The 21046-nt window shown below is 41.2% G+C and overlaps 1 protein-coding gene across 2 annotated transcripts in view; it reads right to left on the bottom strand.

Annotated features, from left to right (window-relative positions):
- The window catches only part of LOC138025035 (cytoplasmic dynein 1 heavy chain 1-like), a 96165-nt gene that overhangs the window by 34609 nt on the left and 40510 nt on the right, over positions 1–21046 (bottom strand). For both annotated transcript variants that reach the window (XM_068872276.1, XM_068872275.1), the window contains exons 36-56: positions 20368–20551; positions 19642–19854; positions 18246–18484; positions 17596–17752; positions 16357–16578; positions 15600–15803; positions 14229–14396; positions 13713–13946; positions 12415–12589; positions 11773–11926; positions 10536–10701; positions 8716–9066; positions 8069–8164; positions 7843–7938; positions 7199–7360; positions 6383–6505; positions 4378–4469; positions 3308–3401; positions 1884–2075; positions 1312–1404; positions 640–726 (exon numbers count right to left, since the gene is read on the bottom strand). In XM_068872276.1, coding sequence (XP_068728377.1) covers positions 640–726; positions 1312–1404; positions 1884–2075; positions 3308–3401; positions 4378–4469; positions 6383–6505; positions 7199–7360; positions 7843–7938; positions 8069–8164; positions 8716–9066; positions 10536–10701; positions 11773–11926; positions 12415–12589; positions 13713–13946; positions 14229–14396; positions 15600–15803; positions 16357–16578; positions 17596–17752; positions 18246–18484; positions 19642–19854; positions 20368–20551 — 3502 coding nt within the window. The remainder of the gene's footprint in view (positions 1–639; positions 727–1311; positions 1405–1883; positions 2076–3307; positions 3402–4377; positions 4470–6382; positions 6506–7198; positions 7361–7842; positions 7939–8068; positions 8165–8715; positions 9067–10535; positions 10702–11772; positions 11927–12414; positions 12590–13712; positions 13947–14228; positions 14397–15599; positions 15804–16356; positions 16579–17595; positions 17753–18245; positions 18485–19641; positions 19855–20367; positions 20552–21046) is intronic.

The following is a 21046-nucleotide window of genomic DNA, read 5'->3' on the forward strand; positions in this document are numbered from 1 at the left end:
CCGGGTGAATAGAGCTTCCTGGGTAAACATCTCGAATTGTTACTCTTATTGTTGGTCATGGTGGTGGTAATTAAATAATAAGGCGTGTGATCGCTTGTCTCACCCAATCCAAGCGACTACATCCTGATACAAACGACCATAGCTCTTATTGTTCAATCGTAATTTGTTGTGGCCTTTTTAATTCATATAAGCGAGAAATCTGTAACATAAAGGGCAGCGTTGCGACTTTTTCTTCGTCCTCACATACACAGAAGTCACCATGAACCTCTGCACTGGGCAACCAACCTCAGAACAAGGCAGCTAATTAAAACCGTCGACCCAAGGTTCCCCGGGATAAGAATCCTGTTTTCAACCTACCAATGCCTATTTTGAGCGAGACGATTGTCATTTTAAACTGACGCGCAAAGGAAAGATAATTTTGTGATTCGAGCAAAGGACACCCCTCTCTTTAGCTTTCTGTATTTGCATTCCCTCTTTCTTTTGGGAATCTGGGAAAGCGTACAGTACCCTTCAGAGCAATGATTTTAGTAGGTCATCCATTGATCTAACTCTTGTTTTCATGTTGTGGGTTTACATAAAGCATACAGTTTAAATAAAGAAATGTTATTCTAGTTCCAATTTATGACATAATTAACTCACCATCTGTTTGAGTTTTTGGTTGGCTAAAGCATTCTTTGCCTCCAGTTCCTGACTCTTAAGCGACAAGCTCTTCTGAAGTTCTTCCACCTACATATTATAAAGACAATGTTAACAACATTTCAGGGGCACCGCGAGGTGCGAAGTACCAAGGCAACGGGAAATTTGTCTTTTCATAAGGAGTTTCACTCTATCCAGGTTCCTACGTTCGTAGCTGCAAGTAGGGTCATAATTTTCGTTCTTTATCTAGTGGTTCAACTGCTGCAGTGACTAAAACGCCATTTGCAGCCCTTCGAAAAACAACGATCTCACATTTACGTAAAAGCGACGATTGCAACCAAGAGAAGAGCTTAGAATCGATTGGAGAGGCACCTGTCAGACCTCTGTTGAATTACAAATTTCCAGTAGGGTGCTACGTGACTTCACTTAAAAGCTAAACGGGACCTCGATTTACAATTGTTGTCTCGATAGCCAATGTCCACCATTTTCTATATGACCAGCCGAGAAAAGTGTCTTCGCTGTTTTATATTTGATTCCACTACCCAGTTTGTTTCGATGTGTCAGTGATACGAGTCGACACATTTTTTTTTTTCAATGCCTCTTCTAAACAAAGAATCCACCAACAAAAACAAATCGTGCAGTCGCTCGTCCGAGATGTGAAAATCTGGTACTCGCCTGATCGACAGTTTCTCTGATTTTCTGCAAACCAACATTCAAATGAAGCTGCTGTTCCTCCAGATCTGATCTTTTCTCGTTGAACAATTTTACCTGAAAAAACATGAAAAGACAAGTCAACAGAGCGTTGAATGTTCCAATTAAAATTACAGCGAAAACTAAGAAATGTATTTAGTGGGTGCTTTAAAAGTTTCAAGCTCTATCAATTTTGTTTGTCCAATGGCTCTTGGAACAAGTCGAATACTGACATAACACAACTTTATGCAAGGATGTATTGCTCCAAGATGGTCAGATTTCTTCCTGAAAGAAACCTTTCACCTTTAAACTACAATTTCTAATGCTACTGGCTACTGTCTCCATCAAAAATCGAGAGACCAAACCGTGTTCTGCGTAAAGTCAAAGAATAAAATATCAAAATTAACGTTGTCATCTTCGACCTGTTAACCTAAAGACCATATTCTGGTGGGTAAACTGGAACGAACATAAAATTGGAGGTTGAGCCTCGACTGAATGCTCGTCCCAGTCCAACGGCATGAACACGACTAATTGTCATTCAAGGAATCTATTCTTACATAATGGTTGATGAAGTCCAGATAGTGGCGCGGTGTAATCGCCATGACTCTACCGCCTCTCTTGGCTAAGCGTTCATTGGCTTGATGAAGGGTTTGATGCACGTACACGAAGGCATTGATAACAGCTTCCCTGTGCGTGGGGGTCATAGGAAGGTCTTCATACACTTTGGGCAAGTAGTCGGGTGGAGAATACTGTGAAAAGAGAAAAAAAAAAGGTAAATCAACAATTGTGATAATTACCAACACTAAATAATTTGCCTGCTAGCTCCGTGGTTTTGAAAAAGCACACAACTTCCCCCCAGGGCCCGCATCAGCAATTAATTCTTGCTCTGACGTATGCAAGGAAACTTCCAGGAAGATTGTATGTAACTCACCCATAACCAAAAATTTGCGAGGAAGCAAATGGATAATGTTATCACAAGTTATTTCCTTACTGTTCAAGTGTGCACTGCAAAGCTTAACGATTGGCTGTAAGATCTTGCGTGACAACTTCAGCAAACCAGAGCCAAAGGAAAAACTTATTGTCACTTGCTCTTCTTTTGTTTTCCCGCGGATAGCGCAGGCTGCACGTATCTGTCCTACGTTTTAATTGGTTCATTTGATAGTCTGGGTCAGCTGTCATTGGCCAAAGTTGGAACTTAAGCTTTGGTTTGACTGCACTTAATTGAAAGCGCTCAAGGATATCGTATCAGCGTCCTTGCACAAATGCCATTAACAAGACATTTCGGCTTGTTTCCCACCACTTTCACGCTCAGAAGCCATTTTGACTCTTGCTATTTTTTTAAAACTTTCCGCTTTGGAATCCTCTAGACATTTTCCATCAATGTTTCAACCTCAGATAAGTTGGCTTAATTGCTAGAACTTAAAGTGTTCCTTTTTTTCTTCAGATTTTGTAAGTGTGTTTGCTTAACACCTGACTGGCAAAATTTTGAGCTCTGACTTTTATCCAAAGGCCGTTTACTTTGAGTGCAAGTTTTGGATTTCACGGTCCGCCATTACTCACGTTCAAAACTGACCGATTGGATCTCAGAGGGTTGGAAACGGGGAAAGGTGACTTCAAAGACTCACTAGCTCAAAATTACAGCATGTGAATGCAGCTTATTATATATGCAAAACGCGAGTTTAAAAGTCTGAAAGCCCAAAACTCCCGTGCTGCATATTAATTCTGCGGCGTGCACACGTATTGCATTCTTAAACTTGTGAGCTTTTGACGTCATTTTGTCCTCGATCCAGTTCTCGTAAGATCAAAGTTAGTAATAGCGGACCAATAAAACGGGTGTCTTTTTTAAATCAAGGCTTAAAACTTGGGTCGCTTAGTGTTTTGTTAACATAGTTTTGAAATCCAAAGAATTATAAGAATTTATTTTTTGGTCACAGGGGCACTTTAAAACCACACGATCACTTTCTTTGTTTCCAATACTTACATTAGATTTCTCTAAGTCAAGCTTGCTGGTAAATTCCTTGCCAACCTGATACAAGGCACCCGTGGACCAATCGCCAAACCAGTTCAAAACGCATCTAACAAGCACAAAATCATAACCAGCACGTAAGTAAGCTGACAAGATTAAGACAGAGGATAACGATGAAAAGAAAAGACACGTTTTAGAGTCAACTTGCATTGTTACATCCAAGGCTGAAAGAATCGATGCATAATTTGCGTGTCGGTTAAATTATAGAGAGTTTCAATTGAGTATCGCAAAACCAAAACCAAAGTAATTACTTTGGCCAATCAAAAAGGACGGAGACAATCTGGTAAGCCAACCAAAACTCGAAGTAATTACACTTAGTCGACACAAAGCGCGGGGAAATGTGCACGCGCGAGCCACGATTGGTTTTGGTTTTACTTTTATTGGTCGAAAAAGTGGCGCGAGAACTTTGGTTTGAAGCAATCACTGAGTGAAGTAATGCAAAACCAAAGCAATTCGCTGGTTACTTTCGACACTCAATTGAAATCCGCTCTATGTGACCGTCCCGAATGTTGGCTGTCGCCCTGATGAATTATTCATGATTTCACTAATCGGATTTGCATTGGCAGGTTATCACGATATTCAACACGGGGGTAACGCCAACGTAGGTCTTTGCGAACACAGAACTCACACGGGTCCAAACATGTGGCTATTTGTATCCAGAAAGTAACGACCTACAGAGTATGAATGACCATGTCAGTTTTAATTCTGTTACTAGGGGCGCATTCCTTATTTCAGAACTGGCCGGCAAAACCCGTCAGTTCGCAAAGAAAATGCAACAAATTTGAAGAAACACTTGCATGATAATCCCTCGCATTTTTCTGGAGGAGTCTACATCATCCTGCAAGTGTGTTAGTCCTTCCAAGTGCCTGGTCTGGCCGGTCAGTTCTGTCAAACGGAAAGCGTGCTAAGACGCCTCTAATAAGTGAGGCAATAGAGGGACAAAAATTCATGAACAAACTAAAAGATATTTCTGCACATCGTACCAACGAATTCAGCTATGTGGCAGACTGGAAGTTGAATAGTACCTGTTGAACAGAGCTGGAGACGTTGCTGCTCGACTCTTCAAGCCCTCGTCCGACGGATTCATCGTGAAAACAACATGGAGGTTGTTCATTACCTATAAACCAAAATTAAGAGGCTTCATTATCATCGCAAGGTTTTCATCATGGAGCTCAGCCAAGGACGAATAACGAGGCTATATTTTGACCGTTAATGTACCTTGTTAAGTAAACTCTTACGCCTCTCACAATTTCTCCCACCCATGAACATCTATGTGCCGACCAGACGTTCATTGTCCGTCGTTTTTAAACGATGGTGACTCGGGAATGTTCGGGAAAAATCCGAGTGCTCCTATGCAAGAAGTGAACCTTCGACCTTCCGAATGATAATTCGGTTGCTCTACCACTGGGCTATAAGAGATTGGTTGGAACTAGGCCATTAAACTACAATCCTAAACGGGCAAAATTGTTGGGACAATGAAGATAAGCCGGAGCCGTTTCAAAGGCGACGCATGGGCATAAAGCTCCCTCCCCCCTCCGGAAACACTCTCAAAAGCTGCAGCTGGCTTCAACATTGCTTAGGGTGGGGTGGGGGCACTTGAGAGGCTGCTATGAGGAGAATTGTTAGAAAACACAAGGTACTCCTTTAATTAAAGCGATTTTTGCACTCATTATTGAAGGTGTCCCAAGAAATTTTGGCCATTGAGGATTGTAGGTTCATGCTACAATTGTTCCGTTTTACTGCTAGAATTGACATTGTCTAAATAGAGCATTTTCGCAGCTATAGTGAGGGACACGAATGTCAGTGCCGGTAAATATATGAAGAAATGTATCTTTCTATATTATATGGTGACTGAATCTTTAAAATGTAACCATGGCACAATGTTTGGGTTTTTTCCTAGAGTCCTTAAAGTAAATTGGTCTTGTATTGTACTGACGTCCTTTATTCGGTGGTTGGAAATCTTGAATTGAATTAGGGAGCTTAAGCACGCGCGTTTTTGAGACGCGGACGGCAACCGGAAGTGAGCTGTTTTCCCTTTTAACCTGTTTTCACGCAACCACATTTACATTGCTAAGTATCTTTTCTCCATTAGAGATGATTAGGACAAAAATCTGGGAGACACTACTGTCCTGGCACGCGAAATTTTCTCTTCCGGTTACCGTCCGCGTCTCAAAAACGCGCGTGCTTAAGTAATATCAAAGACCTTTGACATGAAAGTTCCTAAACAATGAACATCACAACAGGCGGAGAGCTCGATTTTGACGACCGATAACATCAAGTTAAGTCACTTAAAATTTAATAATTGTAGAAGGAAAGACAAACAATGTGCTAGGGTCCGATAGATTTTAAAGACTATCTCCTATGACTGAAAAATACTAGTAGAATAATTTAGGCATCAACTAACGGCCGAATTGACCTGCTCCTAACTGTGTGGGCTTCATAGCTCAGCTGGAAGAGCATGGCACCGACATCGCAGAGGCCATGGGTTCGAATCTCGTTGAAACCGCCTGAATTTCTCGGGTGGCTGTAAAGGCCGGGACACACTAGGCGACAAGTCGCAGCGACATGTCTCTGCGACAAATTGCTCCATGTGTACCACTTGCAAAACAAATCGCTGCGACACGACGCCTGTTCGGTGCACATGCAGTGATCTCGTATGAGGGGGAATGTGAACTAGTTTTCTAATTCAATATGGCTGACCATAAGACGCTCTCTCATTGGTTCATTTATATTTTGTCGCAGCGACTTGTTGCCGGAAGTGTACACACGATGCGAACGCTAATTTTGTCGCTGCGATAAGTCGCACGAATTCAAACTGGTTTGAATTCGTGCGAATGATCGCAGCGACAAAATTCTGCCGCAGCGACAATGATTTTTATGAAATTAACCGTGTCACACAAGGCGATTTGTTGCGGCGACTTGTCCCGCGACGTGTCGCAGCGACTTATCGCCTAGTGTGTCCCGGCCTTAAAAGACAATTGCTCAAATTGTCCAGTTAAGCGCGAGGATCACTTCATTCGTCCCACTCACTTGTTGTGTAAACCATTTGTAAAGTTCTTCGCTGCTGTCCAACATCAGGCCTTCTCTCTGGGAGCCTTCCTTACACTGTGTCATCAGGGTAGTGTAGTCATCTCCTTCAAACAACCCGGGGACCTTAAAACGCACAAAACGACAAAATGATAACTCGATACTCACAAAAAGAGGACTTAAATGGAGAGTCATTACAGAGTTGACAACAAAGTGTTTGGCTGTCTTTGCAATGACACCTACAAATGGCCAGACTTTCTTTTTTGGTTAAGGGCGATAACTATAATTAAGGAAGAATGCAATCTTACAATGGGCGAGACGTTTGGCATTTAGGAAGGAGGGGGAGGGGAACTGAGAGCTGAGTCGGCTGTTTGATGAATATCTTTCCCTTTCACCTGTGTCTTTCTGATGCACTTTTGTCACGTTATGACAAGGACATTGCTCTGCCTTTTTAACTACTGAGGAAGTGGGATACCCCGAGGCGTCTGGTTTATTTTGACCTTCTAAGTGCATTTTCTAAACGAACCTTCAGGCACCACTTGTTCAAACGATGGATAGCGCTATCCACCGGATAAATCACTATCCAGTGGATAACTCAATTGGTTTTGCTAGTGTTTATCGGCTGGGTAGTGATGAATCCGGTGGATAGCGCTATCCATCGTTTGAACAACTGGGGCCAGGTGTTTTTGCTGTTCATTTTGCTTCGCAGTTTCTTCTTCGTTTCGTACTGATTCCTACTCTTGCCTCCTGCATACCCCTTTCCCGCACGCGTATCGTTATATTACTTTGCTATACTGCATTGATCAACAACAAACTAACCTCTCCGTTGGCCAACAGAGTATTCATTCTCTCTAAGAAGCTTGATTCCAAAATATTCGATTCGTCCAGAATGAAGACAATCTTCTCATTCTTGCAGCCGGCTCGTCTAAGCACTGATCGCAAATCCTCATCAAATTCTGCAGCCAGGTACTTGCGATGAATCTATCAGAATAAATTGTTCAAAAACAAAAAGGTCAAGAAGACGAAGCAAAAGTTTGGTCTGCAAAGCACTTTGTCTTAAAATAAACCGAAATGTGGCAATGATTTTGAGTTTAAGATCCATGAGGAATCCGTTTTGGATTCGAAAGCAATTTCCTGATTGACTTTTGTGTTTGTCCTCATAGGCCAAACGCAAAACGGTTGTTAAAAAGTTTCAGTCTTTTAAATTCCTATTTGCTTGACCTGAAGAACAGAAACACATGCAACTACTTCACAAAAGCCAAGAATATCATTCCAATTGTTCAGCTCTGTGGTCTTCGATAGCCATTCATCTCTCTTCAACAGCCATGTTATATTTTCATGGGCGGACTACAGTGGGCATGAAATGGAGGCCGTAGCAAATTCTCTCTCCACAAGGGTCTCGATTGCACGCTAGTCCCAGTCCAACCGTGAAAACGCGAATCAAGTACACAAACTTGACCCACCTTGACCTGGAATACGCTGAGTCCATTCATCCACGCAACAAATCTTGACAAAGTGGTTTTACCGGCTCCACTCACACCGATCAACAGCAAGTGGCCCTGTGGTTTAAGAGACGACATTTTCTTTTAATTTCAATTACTTTTGCACAAAACTTTACAATTATTTCATAGACGACCATAAACAATGGCTTTGCACAAGACGAGCACGTAAACACAGGCTTATACTCACCTGCGGTTGTCTGAATATTCTGTCAATTCTTAGGACATGATCAAGAACTTCATTGAACAAGACTAATGGCACATCGAGTTCCTCCTCATAAAATACCTGACAAAAAAAAAATGCACTCTTTTTCAAATTAAATTCGAGGGATGTATTGTTAACTTATTAAAATGTGATCCACATTCTAGTTATTCAAAACTGATCTCTCCTTTCAGCTTCCCGATTCGCTTGTTGTGCCACAGCCCTACCACTACATTTCCTTTGGTTGCTTATTTTTCAAGTCCAAGAATAAACCCAATTAGATGCACACCCAATTTTGACATTCAACACGAAGTGTCCCTTTGCTACCTATTTTCCACATTGAGGTAAGGTTAAAGGTTAGCGTTACTTTTAGCTTGAAACAATAGGGCAACTTCGACACGTCAATTATTCAAGATGGCAGCGCCCGGGAAATATGAAAACCAAAACAAGCGTTTTTGAAATTCACTATTACGGATACAAACGCTTTCATGGGAAAAATTCGAACAATTTTGATGTAAACATATGTTCTGTGGTTTAAAGTTATTTTCTTCTTGTAGTGGAGGTTCCCTCTAACCCAAAGAAGCTTATGGCTCAACATTAGCCATCTTGTCATCGCATGAATTCTACATTCTAACCTTTAATCTAGCTTTGACGAAGTCTCTAAGCTCCTCCTGATCAACCGGCATATAATCCTTGGACAGCCAATTACTGAACAAGATTGGTCGCTTCAGAGCTGCGTTGCTGTCGATGTTGGGAAAATGCTTCAAGGCAACCATGTTGACATTCTCTTCCGTCCATTTACGTTCTTCATCCTCGACGAGCCTGTCTTGGAACAGACGGAGTGCTTCGTGTGCCCACAGCCGTACAAGTCCCTCGACTGGAAGCGTCTCCAAGGGCTTTAACGCCTCGCAAATTCCTCGGACCCATCGGGTCATTTCGCGAGGACTGTAAATGTAATGGGGCTGCATATCTTGGGTGAAACGTTCCTAAAGTATAGAACAAGGAAAGTTGCTTCAATAGTAAAAAGCGTTCCTCTCTGGTCACCCTATTTACAGAAGAACATTGATGCTCTTGAACGAGTCCAACGGAGGGCCTCAAAGTACGCTCTCCCGATTTCATATAGGGACTCTTCGTATGAAGAAAGACTGGCAATCCTTGGGTGGTCCAGCGTCCAATCAAGGAGGTCTTATTTATATTTGTTAGAGTGCTATAAGACTATTCATCGTCTTAATGGCCTTAACTGTAACGATTATTTTCAATTTAATTCTTATGGTAAACAAGGTCAAACCATTCATTTAAATTAACAAAGCCATTAGCTATAGTAAACTGTTTTTTTCCATTCATTCTTTGTTAGAATTAGTAAACAGTGGAATACTCTTCCCAAACAGATAGTGGATGAAAGGGATTTTAGCATTTTTCGAAGCAAACTTAGAAAGTTCTGTAAAATTTTGTAAATTTCTAGCCAATTCTTAATACTTCTTAGATTTTAAATTGTATTATGACTTCCTTTTTATTTTACATAGGGAGCGTCCTTGATAGGGATAACCTCTGACGTTTCCTTTTGTGTATCTTTTACCTAATAAAACATGATTTGATTTAACAATCATGAGCGACACACGCAAAATGTCAAACTTCTGTTTGTCAAAAAGGAGGCACGTTCTGTCATTCCAATTCAATTCTGTCTTGAAGGAAAGACATGTATCTGCGGGTTATAGACGAAAGAGAGAACAATTCCTCGCACTAATATGTGGTAGATAACATATGAGCGGGAGATCTGTATGGGCGTTTACAATGGCGAGCCGATAGGCGAGCCATTGTAAACGTCCATACAGATCGGACGCGAATATTTGGTGTCTAGAAGAGACAATTGCTTAAATTGTCCAGATAAATGCGAGATCACTTCTTCTCTTGGTATAATTCTGTCTTATTGTATGAAGCCACTCGGTAGGGAGCAGGTCAATTTGTTGGGCTCATGTGTTCCCTTGATTGAACGGACTCTATGAATACCGAATGGACTCGTTATTATACAATACCAGAAACCCATAAGGGTTGAAACGTGTAATGCGCGTTCACAGCTTCCGAATATTCAGTGCAAACTGATTGGTTGAATGTTTCAGTGCTAAGTACCATATTTGGAAACCCTCGCTCTTGTTGTTCCAAATATGGTACTTAGCAAATTGAATATTCAGAAGCTTGTTTCCCAGAACACAAGGGGCCGTTACACTTTTCAACCCTTATGGGTTTCTGATAATACTTTGTGGCGTCATCTCAGGAATTCAATAGGCCCACGCCACACACTAGCTCGGCCGTGACAGTAACGCCAGACTATTTTACTCATTACATGTAATGGAGGCCGCTTCAGGGATGAATGGGTTAACCTATAAGAACTCAATAGACAACATTCTAAGCGAATGAAAGGAGGGGAATTTTTTTATGTTGACTAATGAACACCAACCTGGGACATGGAATAAAACTCGACCATGGCATCAGTTAGAGGCTGAGCATAGCTTCTTAGTGGTGGTACGATCCTGAGCATTGCGCGATTGAATGTTCCATAGATCTGCGTTAGAGAGGCTGGGCCGGGATAGTCAACGTAGATCACCGGCACGTGACGCAAAAATCTGAAAATGGAGAACCGTGTATTTTCTTTTTTAAATTTTATCGTTGTTCCTGCAACCGTTGCGTCAAGTCGTAGAGCTGGGTTCTACTTCATCAACGCCTTGTCAAGCGATAAAACAAACTCTTCAATGGTTGTTGACTTGTGTCGCAATGACCAATGGCCAATAAAAATGCTCCTTCGATGTCACGTGGACGTCACACCGTGTACGCATGACACAGGAGAGTTAATTAAGAAACTGGACTTTTACACAGAGAGCGAGATGAGCTGCAGGAAAACGTTACCCGCCGTAACAACTGCCCAGAAACGAGTCTGGCAACTTTTTAAATTCGAGGCCGGATAAAGGTCTTTTACTAGTGTGGTCCCCGAAAATGGAATCTTCCATTATTGTAAGAACTCAAACCGAGTGATTGTGTATGTGACAATAATGAAACATTGTCCCTTTCTTACCAATTGATATATAGAGGATATTACATGGCCGCTTGGCGATACGAATTCTATCCTCGAGAGCTGAAAGTATCTCTCAAGTGTGAGCGAAGCGAACGAGTGAGAGATACTTTCAGCACGAGAAGATAAAATTCGTATCCCCAAGCGGCCACGTAATGTTCTGTTTATTATATAGATATTGATGAAATGTCCAGATTTAAAACAACTTGTTTTACTCATTTTCGAAATCATGATGATGACAAAGTGGTCACCAACCGCTAAAACACGCATGTTCTGTAACATGAAACAAGGTATGAAAGATATAAAAAACAAATCATGATAATGTAAAATTTTGAAATAAAAATGTTAATGTAGTAGAGAACAATTATATTACAGCACAAAAATATCTTACAACGAAGAGAAAGCTTGCATTTTATTGGCTAATCGTGTTCCTTACCATGACCTAAATTCGCACATGCGAAAGATAAAAATGATATGTTCACTGCGCACGGTGAAGATATGATTGTTTACTAAAAGGAGAAATCCTGGTATTTCATCAGTATCTATATAATAAATACCGATACCAATGCAATTACCGATACGAAGAACGATACCAAATTTCCAGGAGTAAAAAGACAACGTGATTAACCTGTGGGAGAGAGGCTTCCTGCCTGGATCTGTTGGAGGATTACAAGCTCCTACAAACTGTATCCTCTCCATGGTGACCCATGCTTGATCAGAAGCTCGGTAGAACCCACCATGCTCCACAATTTGTCTCAAAAATGAAATCACACGCTGGGTACCTATAAATAAAGGACAGAATGTTAGTTCGTCATGATTTGAAAGAGGTTTGTCCCATCACGGTCGAGGACTGCAGAGCTATAATCCAACAAAGGGGCCCATCTAACTTAACTACTCCAGTCAAAAAACAATCGAGATAATGACCCAAGCCTAACCCAACGAAAGTGGCGGATTTGGTGAAATTTCGCCAAGAGTGCAATGAGCTGGCCTCAGCGGCCCAACGAAAGCGTCGGATTTGGCGAAAATGGGGGATTCGGCGAAATTTCGCTTGAAGAGGGCGACGTGTGGTGGATTTGGCAGAATACGCACTACGATGTGTGTCTTTAAGTGTACACACCAACTTCCTTTTTACAACAATAAAGTTAGGGTTATAGTTGTTTTTAGGTAAAAGAAATTTCGCTAAATCTCCCATATTCGTCTAGTCGTCGGATATCTCCACTTATGTCCATACATGCAGGTATTGACGAAAAGAAGGATTGTTTTTACTCACCATAATGGTCCATATCAGGGAGGTTGATTTCATCGCAAAAGAGCACCATCCATTTTCCAAGCTGCACAGGAGCCAACACAATTCCATTTGGAGTTCTTCGGTACTCGCAGTAATGATCAAACGTCTTTAGAAGCAGCTCTGGTGATGTTGCACTGGAGAAGTTTAGGCCGACAACCTGCAAATAAGAACATTGTTTCCTTCGTTAGCCTCAGTGACTGAGAGACGTACAAACCTTTAATGTCCTCTGTTTGTGACTGAAATATCATAATTAAATACCGCTTAGGTTTGGTAACACTTAGGTTTGTTCACAGATTCAAGTTGAAGGGCATTCGCAGGGAAGGAAATAAACGACTCGAGCAAAGAGGATATGCAAAGATCATCATCTCTGTTCAATAGCATTTTCCACAGTTGATAAAAATAGATTATTGCAAAGCATTATACACGTGTTTTTCCAAAATGGCCGCCATTTAGATATTCTTTTGTTTTTATTCAAATTAGACATTGATGCCTCGTTCAAGTCAAAATGTCTTTTGAATTGTAAGCTTAAGAACGAAGTATCAAGAGGCTAATTTGAAAAATAAAAAAGAATATTTAAATGCCGGCCATTTTGGAAAAAGGTGTATGGGATTGAGAATGTCTTTGTCCGCATATTAATCCCACAATGCTTTGGGCGCTAGATCGTGACGTCAATTGAAAAGAGTGCTATTTAGCATTTTTTGGTCTGTGTTTAGAATTGAAAAGTCTTAAAGCAAATAGTAACGCAAGGCGGCTTTGCAAGAAATCAATACCGCTGTCAGGATTTGGATTAACTTACCGGACGACGTTGCCAGCGTTATTCACGACTCTGGAATACACTATTTTTCAAATGGCAAGTTTCTAGTGAACTAGTGGTAGATCCAGTACTTTGAAGGGGACTAACGGCGTGTTTGGAGGCTCGCTTGAAATTAAAATTTTGTCCGTTTGCCCCCTTAAAGGACTGGAACGACCCAGGATTCAGTAGGAGTTTAGTTTTAGAGAGAAAAAGTCTGTATCACACTTTCAAGTGTCGTGTACAAAAATATCTCTTGAGCCTCCACTACTAGGTGATTGTTACGTTTATTTTATCTGTAATTGTTTCCTTTTCCGTTTAATTCCGATATGCAGTGAAACACTGATTAGTCTGACCGAGATTTTACAAGAGTAGTTCTGTTGGGCTATTGTTCAGTACAACACACTAAACAAAAAAACCTAACACATTCATGGCCAGACACTTCTCAAAAAGAACAGGGGTTGAGTTCTTTAAAAGGTAAATATCGCACCTCCATATCGGGCAGAGCTCTCAGTGCACTGAAGAGAGTCATGGTCTTGCCACTGCCAGGCGGGCCGCATAGCACCATGGGCTTGTGTTCAGCTAGCCACGTGTACAGCAGAGCTTCGTGTCGCACTGTGTCAACTGTCGGTACAACGACATCCGGGGCAGCCACCTTGTGAGTCTCGACCTCAATCTGAGGCACCTTGGACTGCCACAGAACCCATTCTCCTTGAATTGTCACCTAAAAGGAAAAGAAAAAGTAGTAAGTTTCCAAAGGTGTTATTTTAGTACGCAAAGAGTTTGGTGAAACACTTCGAAACGCAGATTCATCAACAACAGCTCTCGTCGCGGAACCGCACGAGCCAAATCTATAATGTTCAATTTTAACCGTCTTGAAAGCCTAATTCCCTTTGCGAGCTGAAAATAATGGCATTTCTCCGAAAGACATATTTTCCTTTTAAATTTTTAATACGTTTCCCCTGAACATATACGGAAGAGCTAAGATTATCTCAACTTTACACACCTCAAAGTCCACAATCGAAGAAGTTGCGCTCGATGGCAAGGGAATTGTAGTGATACTCCTTATAAACTGACCCAAATCTTCTCTCGTCTTTAGCTTGCAGTCTCCAGAGAACGCCCACAAGATACAAAAGATCAAATACCGTGGAACATAGCGCTCAATCTGGTCTCTCTGTTGCAAACACGAAGAGTAAAAAACAATGTTTAGGTCAATACAAAAATGTCTTTAACAAAGTCACACCTGATTATTTGACCCAAATCTCCCTGCAGAGCGCAGGAACGTTACCCCCTGTTTCACTGCTTAAACCATACGAGTTTTCAGCACCTTGGAGTAAATGAATTTTAAATGCTAACTAACTGGCAAACTGCCAACACTAAGAGAGGAAGATTGCAGGACAAGGAAGTTCTTACTATGTACTTATTGACTGAGTGGGAGGGCCGGACGGGAAAATATTTTTTCCGGCCCTGCTCGCGCCATCGCGTACGGCCCTCATACGGGGATTTAGATTTTCTCAATAGTTTTGCAATGAAAGCGCGCGCGGGGCCGTACGGGTCATATGATAAAATAAAATTTCTAAATTTGTTCGTTTTGTTTACCTGCGGATAATTTGGCCAGGTTCACTCTACAAAAGTTTTCGAGAATCTATCTGACACAAAAAGTCAGCCGATTCCAGTTCAGAAACTTATTTTTTTCCCAAATTGCCTTCCGTAAATCAATTTGTAAAACTGCATTTTTGATACACACTCTTGAAATAGCTTGGTTAATAGGTTTTTGCTGGCAAAGCAATTTTAGATGACATTTTTAAACGTGCTCTCGCGGAAGATCTGCATGGTGTTTACAATAAAGAGCCGTACACGAAACGTTAGGGAGTTTAAGCAAAGACGACGACTACGGCAACGCCACAAAGCAAGAATGTTATTGGTTAAAAAAGGAAAAATGTTCGTGCTGCACGTGCAACACGAATTTCCGTGCATTTCTCTGCCGTACTCCACAAAACAACAACGTAAAATCACCAAATTTTGGGTTTTGACGACAACGTGAGCATATAGCAATGAAACAGTCATTTTCTGTTTTGACTTTAAAACCGCTCGTACTCATCCAGTTACAGGATAGTTCGCCCGTATTGTACAAGGTGAACAAGACGGAATGATCGCGAAATACTTGCGATAGCGCTAAGTTATATTTTGGACCGACGTTTTCGTTGCCGTAGCCGTCGTCTTTGCTTTAACTCTCTTTGTAAATGGCCATACGGGTATCTCGTACGAATTGTATCTATCATCATGTGGTTTGGTGAGTTCGCACCCAAAAAATTAATAAAATTGGGAAATTGCATTTTTTGCAAATATCGTGCGAACGCACAAACGTGGACTTTACCTCCATTGGAAAGTCTGGGTGTTGCTGATTGTACTGCAGTACATTCCTAACTCCCTGGTGAATCATGGAAAACAGTGATTCCAGCGCTCTCATGCGTGTGAAGTCCATGATGTGTTCCTGTTTGAAGGCGAACTCTAGGCATTTGACGACCAGGCCATTAGGTGAGAAGTGCTCTTGGATTATGTCCACAAAGTCGCATTGAACCTAATGGCGAAAATATGTTATAGGAGCGTTATATTTGCAAGAATCTATGAGGTCCTCACGATGCCGTCAACACTGGTTACATACTGGAAAGGGGAATCCACGACTAGAAGTTCTTAATTAAGTTCGTGCAATTGATTGCAAATGATTTGAAGTGTTTAATCATCGATTTCCAAACAGAGCAAAAATTTACACAAAATTGGCGTGAAACAATGGCCATCTCCGTCAAGTTATTCGCGCGATGTGAAGACGGTGTGAATGAACTATAGAAAATTTTGGGAAATAATTTTGTGTGCGTCTGTTACACACATCTCGTATGGAGATGAGTTCGAGACGCATTCGGCGTCTAAAGTATATTTAGATGAAGGGAACAGATGCAGAATGATGTTCTGAAATGCATTAAATCTACAGCCGGCCAATACAAAATTGGGAGAATCCGTTTAAAGATCGCGGAAAGTTTTTCGCCCATTTTCGGCAAGCCTCCTGTTCGGAGGGTTACTGCATGCAAAAAAGGAAATAATGATTTAAAAGACCAGCGTTATCACCCTAACTATACCTGCATAGTAGGTGACAGGGCATCTTCTCCTTCCCCTCTGGGTTTCATTCGACGCGTTTCTTCTTCAGATTCCTCAACCGGCACTCTCCTCATCGCCAGCAGATTGTTATCAAAGATCATCTCAGTTGACAGCACATCCTCACTAAACCACACCATGCCACAGCGGCTGACAGTAGCCAGGGTGGCAAAGCGAAGATCTTGTACTTCAAACATAATACGTACCTGTGTAGAAACTGGTTGCATTAGCTCTGATACTCTAAATTAAATCTTCTGAAGAGTACCTTGCTCTAATGATGTTTATTGTGCCCTACAAGGTGGTTCTAACTTTTGTGTCTGCGGGTATAATTATTATCTTAAAGTGCGACCATTCAAATGAAAGCCACTGAGCAATACTATCCAGAGGTAATGTTTATTACACTTTACAAAGTGACACGAATTTTCAAGTCTACGTGAAATTGTGAAAGCGAACATTCAAATAAGGATATCATCTTCATGCTCGAGGTGACTCAACATTTTGAGTTGAATAACTGGCCTTAAGCGCAAATATTTAAATGAAAGCTACTGAGTAGTCTTTTGGTACTTCTTAGGGGTATTTACAAGATACCGAACGAACTCAGACCGGCATGAGTTCCTATAAACCTCCATACATTTCTTTTCTTGTGTTTACATTAGACCGGCCTGACAATGAACTCAGACCGTTGTGACTTCGTCTCGGTTGCTGGACCGACACGAGAAACTCTCGAACCGGTGTGAGTTCGAACCGCTCTCATGAAATTTCAAGCCTGCATGCTTTTGGGTCAGCGATATATTTATGAGTCAAAAGATGTCATTTCGTCCCGAAACCAGGTACCAAGCATTTCGTCCTGGTTTCATGTAAACGGCTGTAAAAATTTCATACCGGAACAAGTTCATACCGGTTTGAGTTCGTCCCGCGGTCTCATATAAATATCCCCTTAATTTGATACGTAAGTTAGTTCGGTGAATATACCAATTCGGCTAACTCAATGTCGTACCCAAATCAGATCCTTTGGGAATAAAACGTTTTGTCCCAAATATTTCCATATGAATGCCACATTATCATGCAAATGCAATACACAAAGAATCTTAACCCCGAGAGATTTGAATTGGGTACAACATTGCGTTAGCCGAATTGGTCTATTTTCGAGTCCGTTTTCAAATATTCAGTGTGAAAGGTAGACTACTTGACTTTAACTGATTCGCATTGTGAGTTTGACTTACATTGGCTGGGATTCCCAGACGTTCACCATTCGGCAGTGTAAGCAATTTGTTGTCATCCAATACACTGTTCAAGTTTTCCACCCACTCTGGATCAACATCGCCGTCGAAAATAATCCACTGACGCTTGTGAATCTCCCCACGAACATTGTCAATGATCCTAGAGAGCGAAACCAAAATACAGTTTAAGAAAATGCAAAAGAGAGGTTTTCAATAGCAATGTCGTTGAACCAAATCGAAAATAACAACTTTGGCCAATCACAGTTGCAGACAATGAAGTTGAACCAATCAACATGCAGAGCCAACACTTGCAGCCGTTGGAAGAGCGCGGGAAAACGCACGACACCAAGAAACAATGGGTTTTGCTTCTAATCTTCACACCTGATTGGCCAATGTTATTACAACCAATCACCAACAGTTGCAAAAAAAAAAAAAAAAAAATTTTTACTACCATGAATAGGTTTTACGCAAAGACCCTTCCACGGAGTTTTAATGCATTTCTCACCCCAGCTGCTACATAAATGAATCTCCAGTATATATTCCGACGATTATCGATTAGTTGACCCACAGGCTGCCGAAGGTCAGATTGCATAAGGCATTTGTAAAGAACTAATGAACAATCGAAAAAATGGTGCAAAAGACAGCCAGCTTACTTTCGTAGAATGTGAGTGAACAAGCCATCAGTCCATTCTCTTGTGTTGGGATCCAGTGTTCCATACAAGGCTTCCTTGGAGATGGCCTTGGGGTCTACAACATGAGCCACACCTTCTACTCCCTCAACATTCTCCAGAGCTTTCAGCAGTGTTCGCCAAGCTGATGATTTGCCACTTCCGCTCGGTCCAACCATCATCAGACCATGATGAATCTGAGAGATCTGGTACAGCTGAAGGATCTACATCCAAAAAAAAAACAAACAAACAAACAACAACATCGTAAATAGACAAAATCAGCATCACTGGATTTGACTTAGTGGCAGTTCGCTAACTCGATGATTAGGGTTCATCTCTGTTGACAGTCTTTGTGCTTTGTCACCATTGGCAAATAAAATTGTCATAAGTGAATAAACAAACAAATAAATAAATAAATAAATGACAGTAACAATAACGCAATCCCTAATGAAGTGCAAACGACATTCAATTTATAGGCCAATCTTTGCTGACGTCATTGTTCAGATTTCGTTTCATTAACATAAGCGTTTGCTGACAGAATGCATCAAATCTACTTACAAATCGACTTCAAAAGGTAAAAGAACGTGTTCAACTTAGCTAAATTTCCAATTGTAAGCCTTTTAGCTTTGATAACGAGCGAGTTATTAGCCATCAAAAACTGATAAAATCTTGGGTGGCAAAAGCGGTAATGAGCCCATAAATTCTTTGTTAACATTTCGAATTTTGAAAGCGTCATTACTCAGTCATTACTTGGGAGGCGCGGTGGCCTCATGGTCAGTGCGCTCGACTCCGGATCGAGTGGTCCGGGTTCGGGCCCTGGCCGGGGACATTGCGTTGTGTTCTTGGGCAAGACACTTTACTATCACGGTGCCTCTCTCCACCCAGGTGTATAATTGGGTACCGGCGTAATGCTGGGGTAACCCTGCGATTGACTAGCATCCCATCCAGGGGGTAGTATAAATACTCCTAGTCGCTTAATGCTACTGAAACCGGAGATTAGCGCCGGCCTGATGGGCCTTCTAGGCTCGTAGCAGACTTAACCTTACTCTCAATATTCAGTACTGAATTTTAGCTGATAGATTAGTAAACTATGGGCTTACGCTCATGAGGCAAAAAATGTGAACAAAGATTCCCCTATATACACAAATGCATTAACGTGTCAATTTTAAAGAGTCTCGAGATGCAACTATAAGAGAAAACTCACAACCTACAGTTCACAATGGCTGGTTGAGACGCGCTAAAATGGAAACAAATTGGTTTGGTTTATAGAATCCATACACTGAAATGACAACCAAGGAAAGCGTCAGTTTTTATAGTAATTTAGCACTATTTTCTTTTCAGCAGTGGACTTTGTGCCAATTGATATTCTTGAAAGACGCACCTTCTCCACCCATGCACTTCCCGGTTCTTCTCCTTCGCCATACACAAGATTCACCTCATGGCAAACTTTCTTGATCTCAGACTTCAGTTTCTTCATCTCGGCACCAACGTATTTCACTCCTGGGAAAACATCCGAAAGCAAACTCTGCAGAAGAGGGATGTCTTCAGCGACGAGCTTGGGAACCACTGTTTCGTATACACTCTGAATCAATATCTGGCAAAAATGATAATGAAGCAGAGTGTGTATTTATCGTATATCTGCGTTTTAAAAAAATAAACGTAATAAATGCGCGCTCTTTTGTTTAAAACGTTACTAGTCGTATTGCCAAATCTGCAAACACTCTGAATTTAAGTGTGCCCAGCTATAGGGCTCAGTCTGGAATCTGAATACTTCTTCACAACATTTGACTGAGCCTTAGCGTTATTTAAAGTTAAGTTTAACAGTTTCATGTATTTCAAGACGCACGTGATTTTGAAGTTTATTACAATGGTAAGGGGACACCTTATGATTCTTATTAAAAGCTCTGTGCATTCTAGACACAGTGTATCTCTTAACGCAGCAACTTGTTTGTCAATGCGCCTTTTGACATTTTTTGCATTACGCGTCCGAGGCACCAATGGGTTATTTACACACAACTTCAACCTTCAACCGAATCATGATTAAAGTGACTTAAGTCAAGACTCCCGTAAGCAGACACTTCTACAAAAATTATTCGCATTGAGCTACCTCTTGTTCATTGAGGCTTTCCGAGATGGCTGCTTCGTCAGCCTCTTGCTTCTCTTCAATTAAACTCTCTTTGATCTTCTGGATCTTGTCACGTTTAACATTACCAGCACTGACCAGCACACTCTTAAGGGCACGCAGACCAAAGTCGTAGTGTGATTGGTTAGATAGTTGTTCTCCGCAAAGTCTGTTAAATTAAACAGAAGACAACAAAGACATTGAGCGTTGAGTTTAAATGCAGTAATCATAAATCATGCGTAAATGTGTGTTTCGACAGTTGTTTGATTTTCGTTCACTTCTTTGCCAATAAGCTAAGGATATCAACTTCTTAAAAGCTAGAATGAGAGAAACATCCTCCTATAACAAGCTGCAGCCGTTTTAGTTGCTAAAATATCTTTTTACGGGTAGAAATAGCCCAAACCTTCTGTGGCAAGAGCTCTATAAATGAAAAAGACTTTGTTACAAGACTTTTTTTCGAGCTGCACTTTTCAACTCAGACAATGTTCTGTCAGGTACCACAATGGTTCTTTCCGTCGAGGAATATTACTCAACGAAAGGTGATTTTTCTCATTTCTAGGCTAAACTCTTTCGCCAACTAACTTTTTCCCAAGGGTGCTTATTTGGAAAGAAGAATGATCGGAGACAATTTTTCCTTTACTCGTGGCTTCACAAAGAAGCGTAA

Source organism: Montipora capricornis, chromosome 11 (genome assembly GCF_036669925.1).
Source record: "Montipora capricornis isolate CH-2021 chromosome 11, ASM3666992v2, whole genome shotgun sequence".
Lineage (NCBI taxonomy): Eukaryota > Metazoa > Cnidaria > Anthozoa > Scleractinia > Acroporidae > Montipora > Montipora capricornis.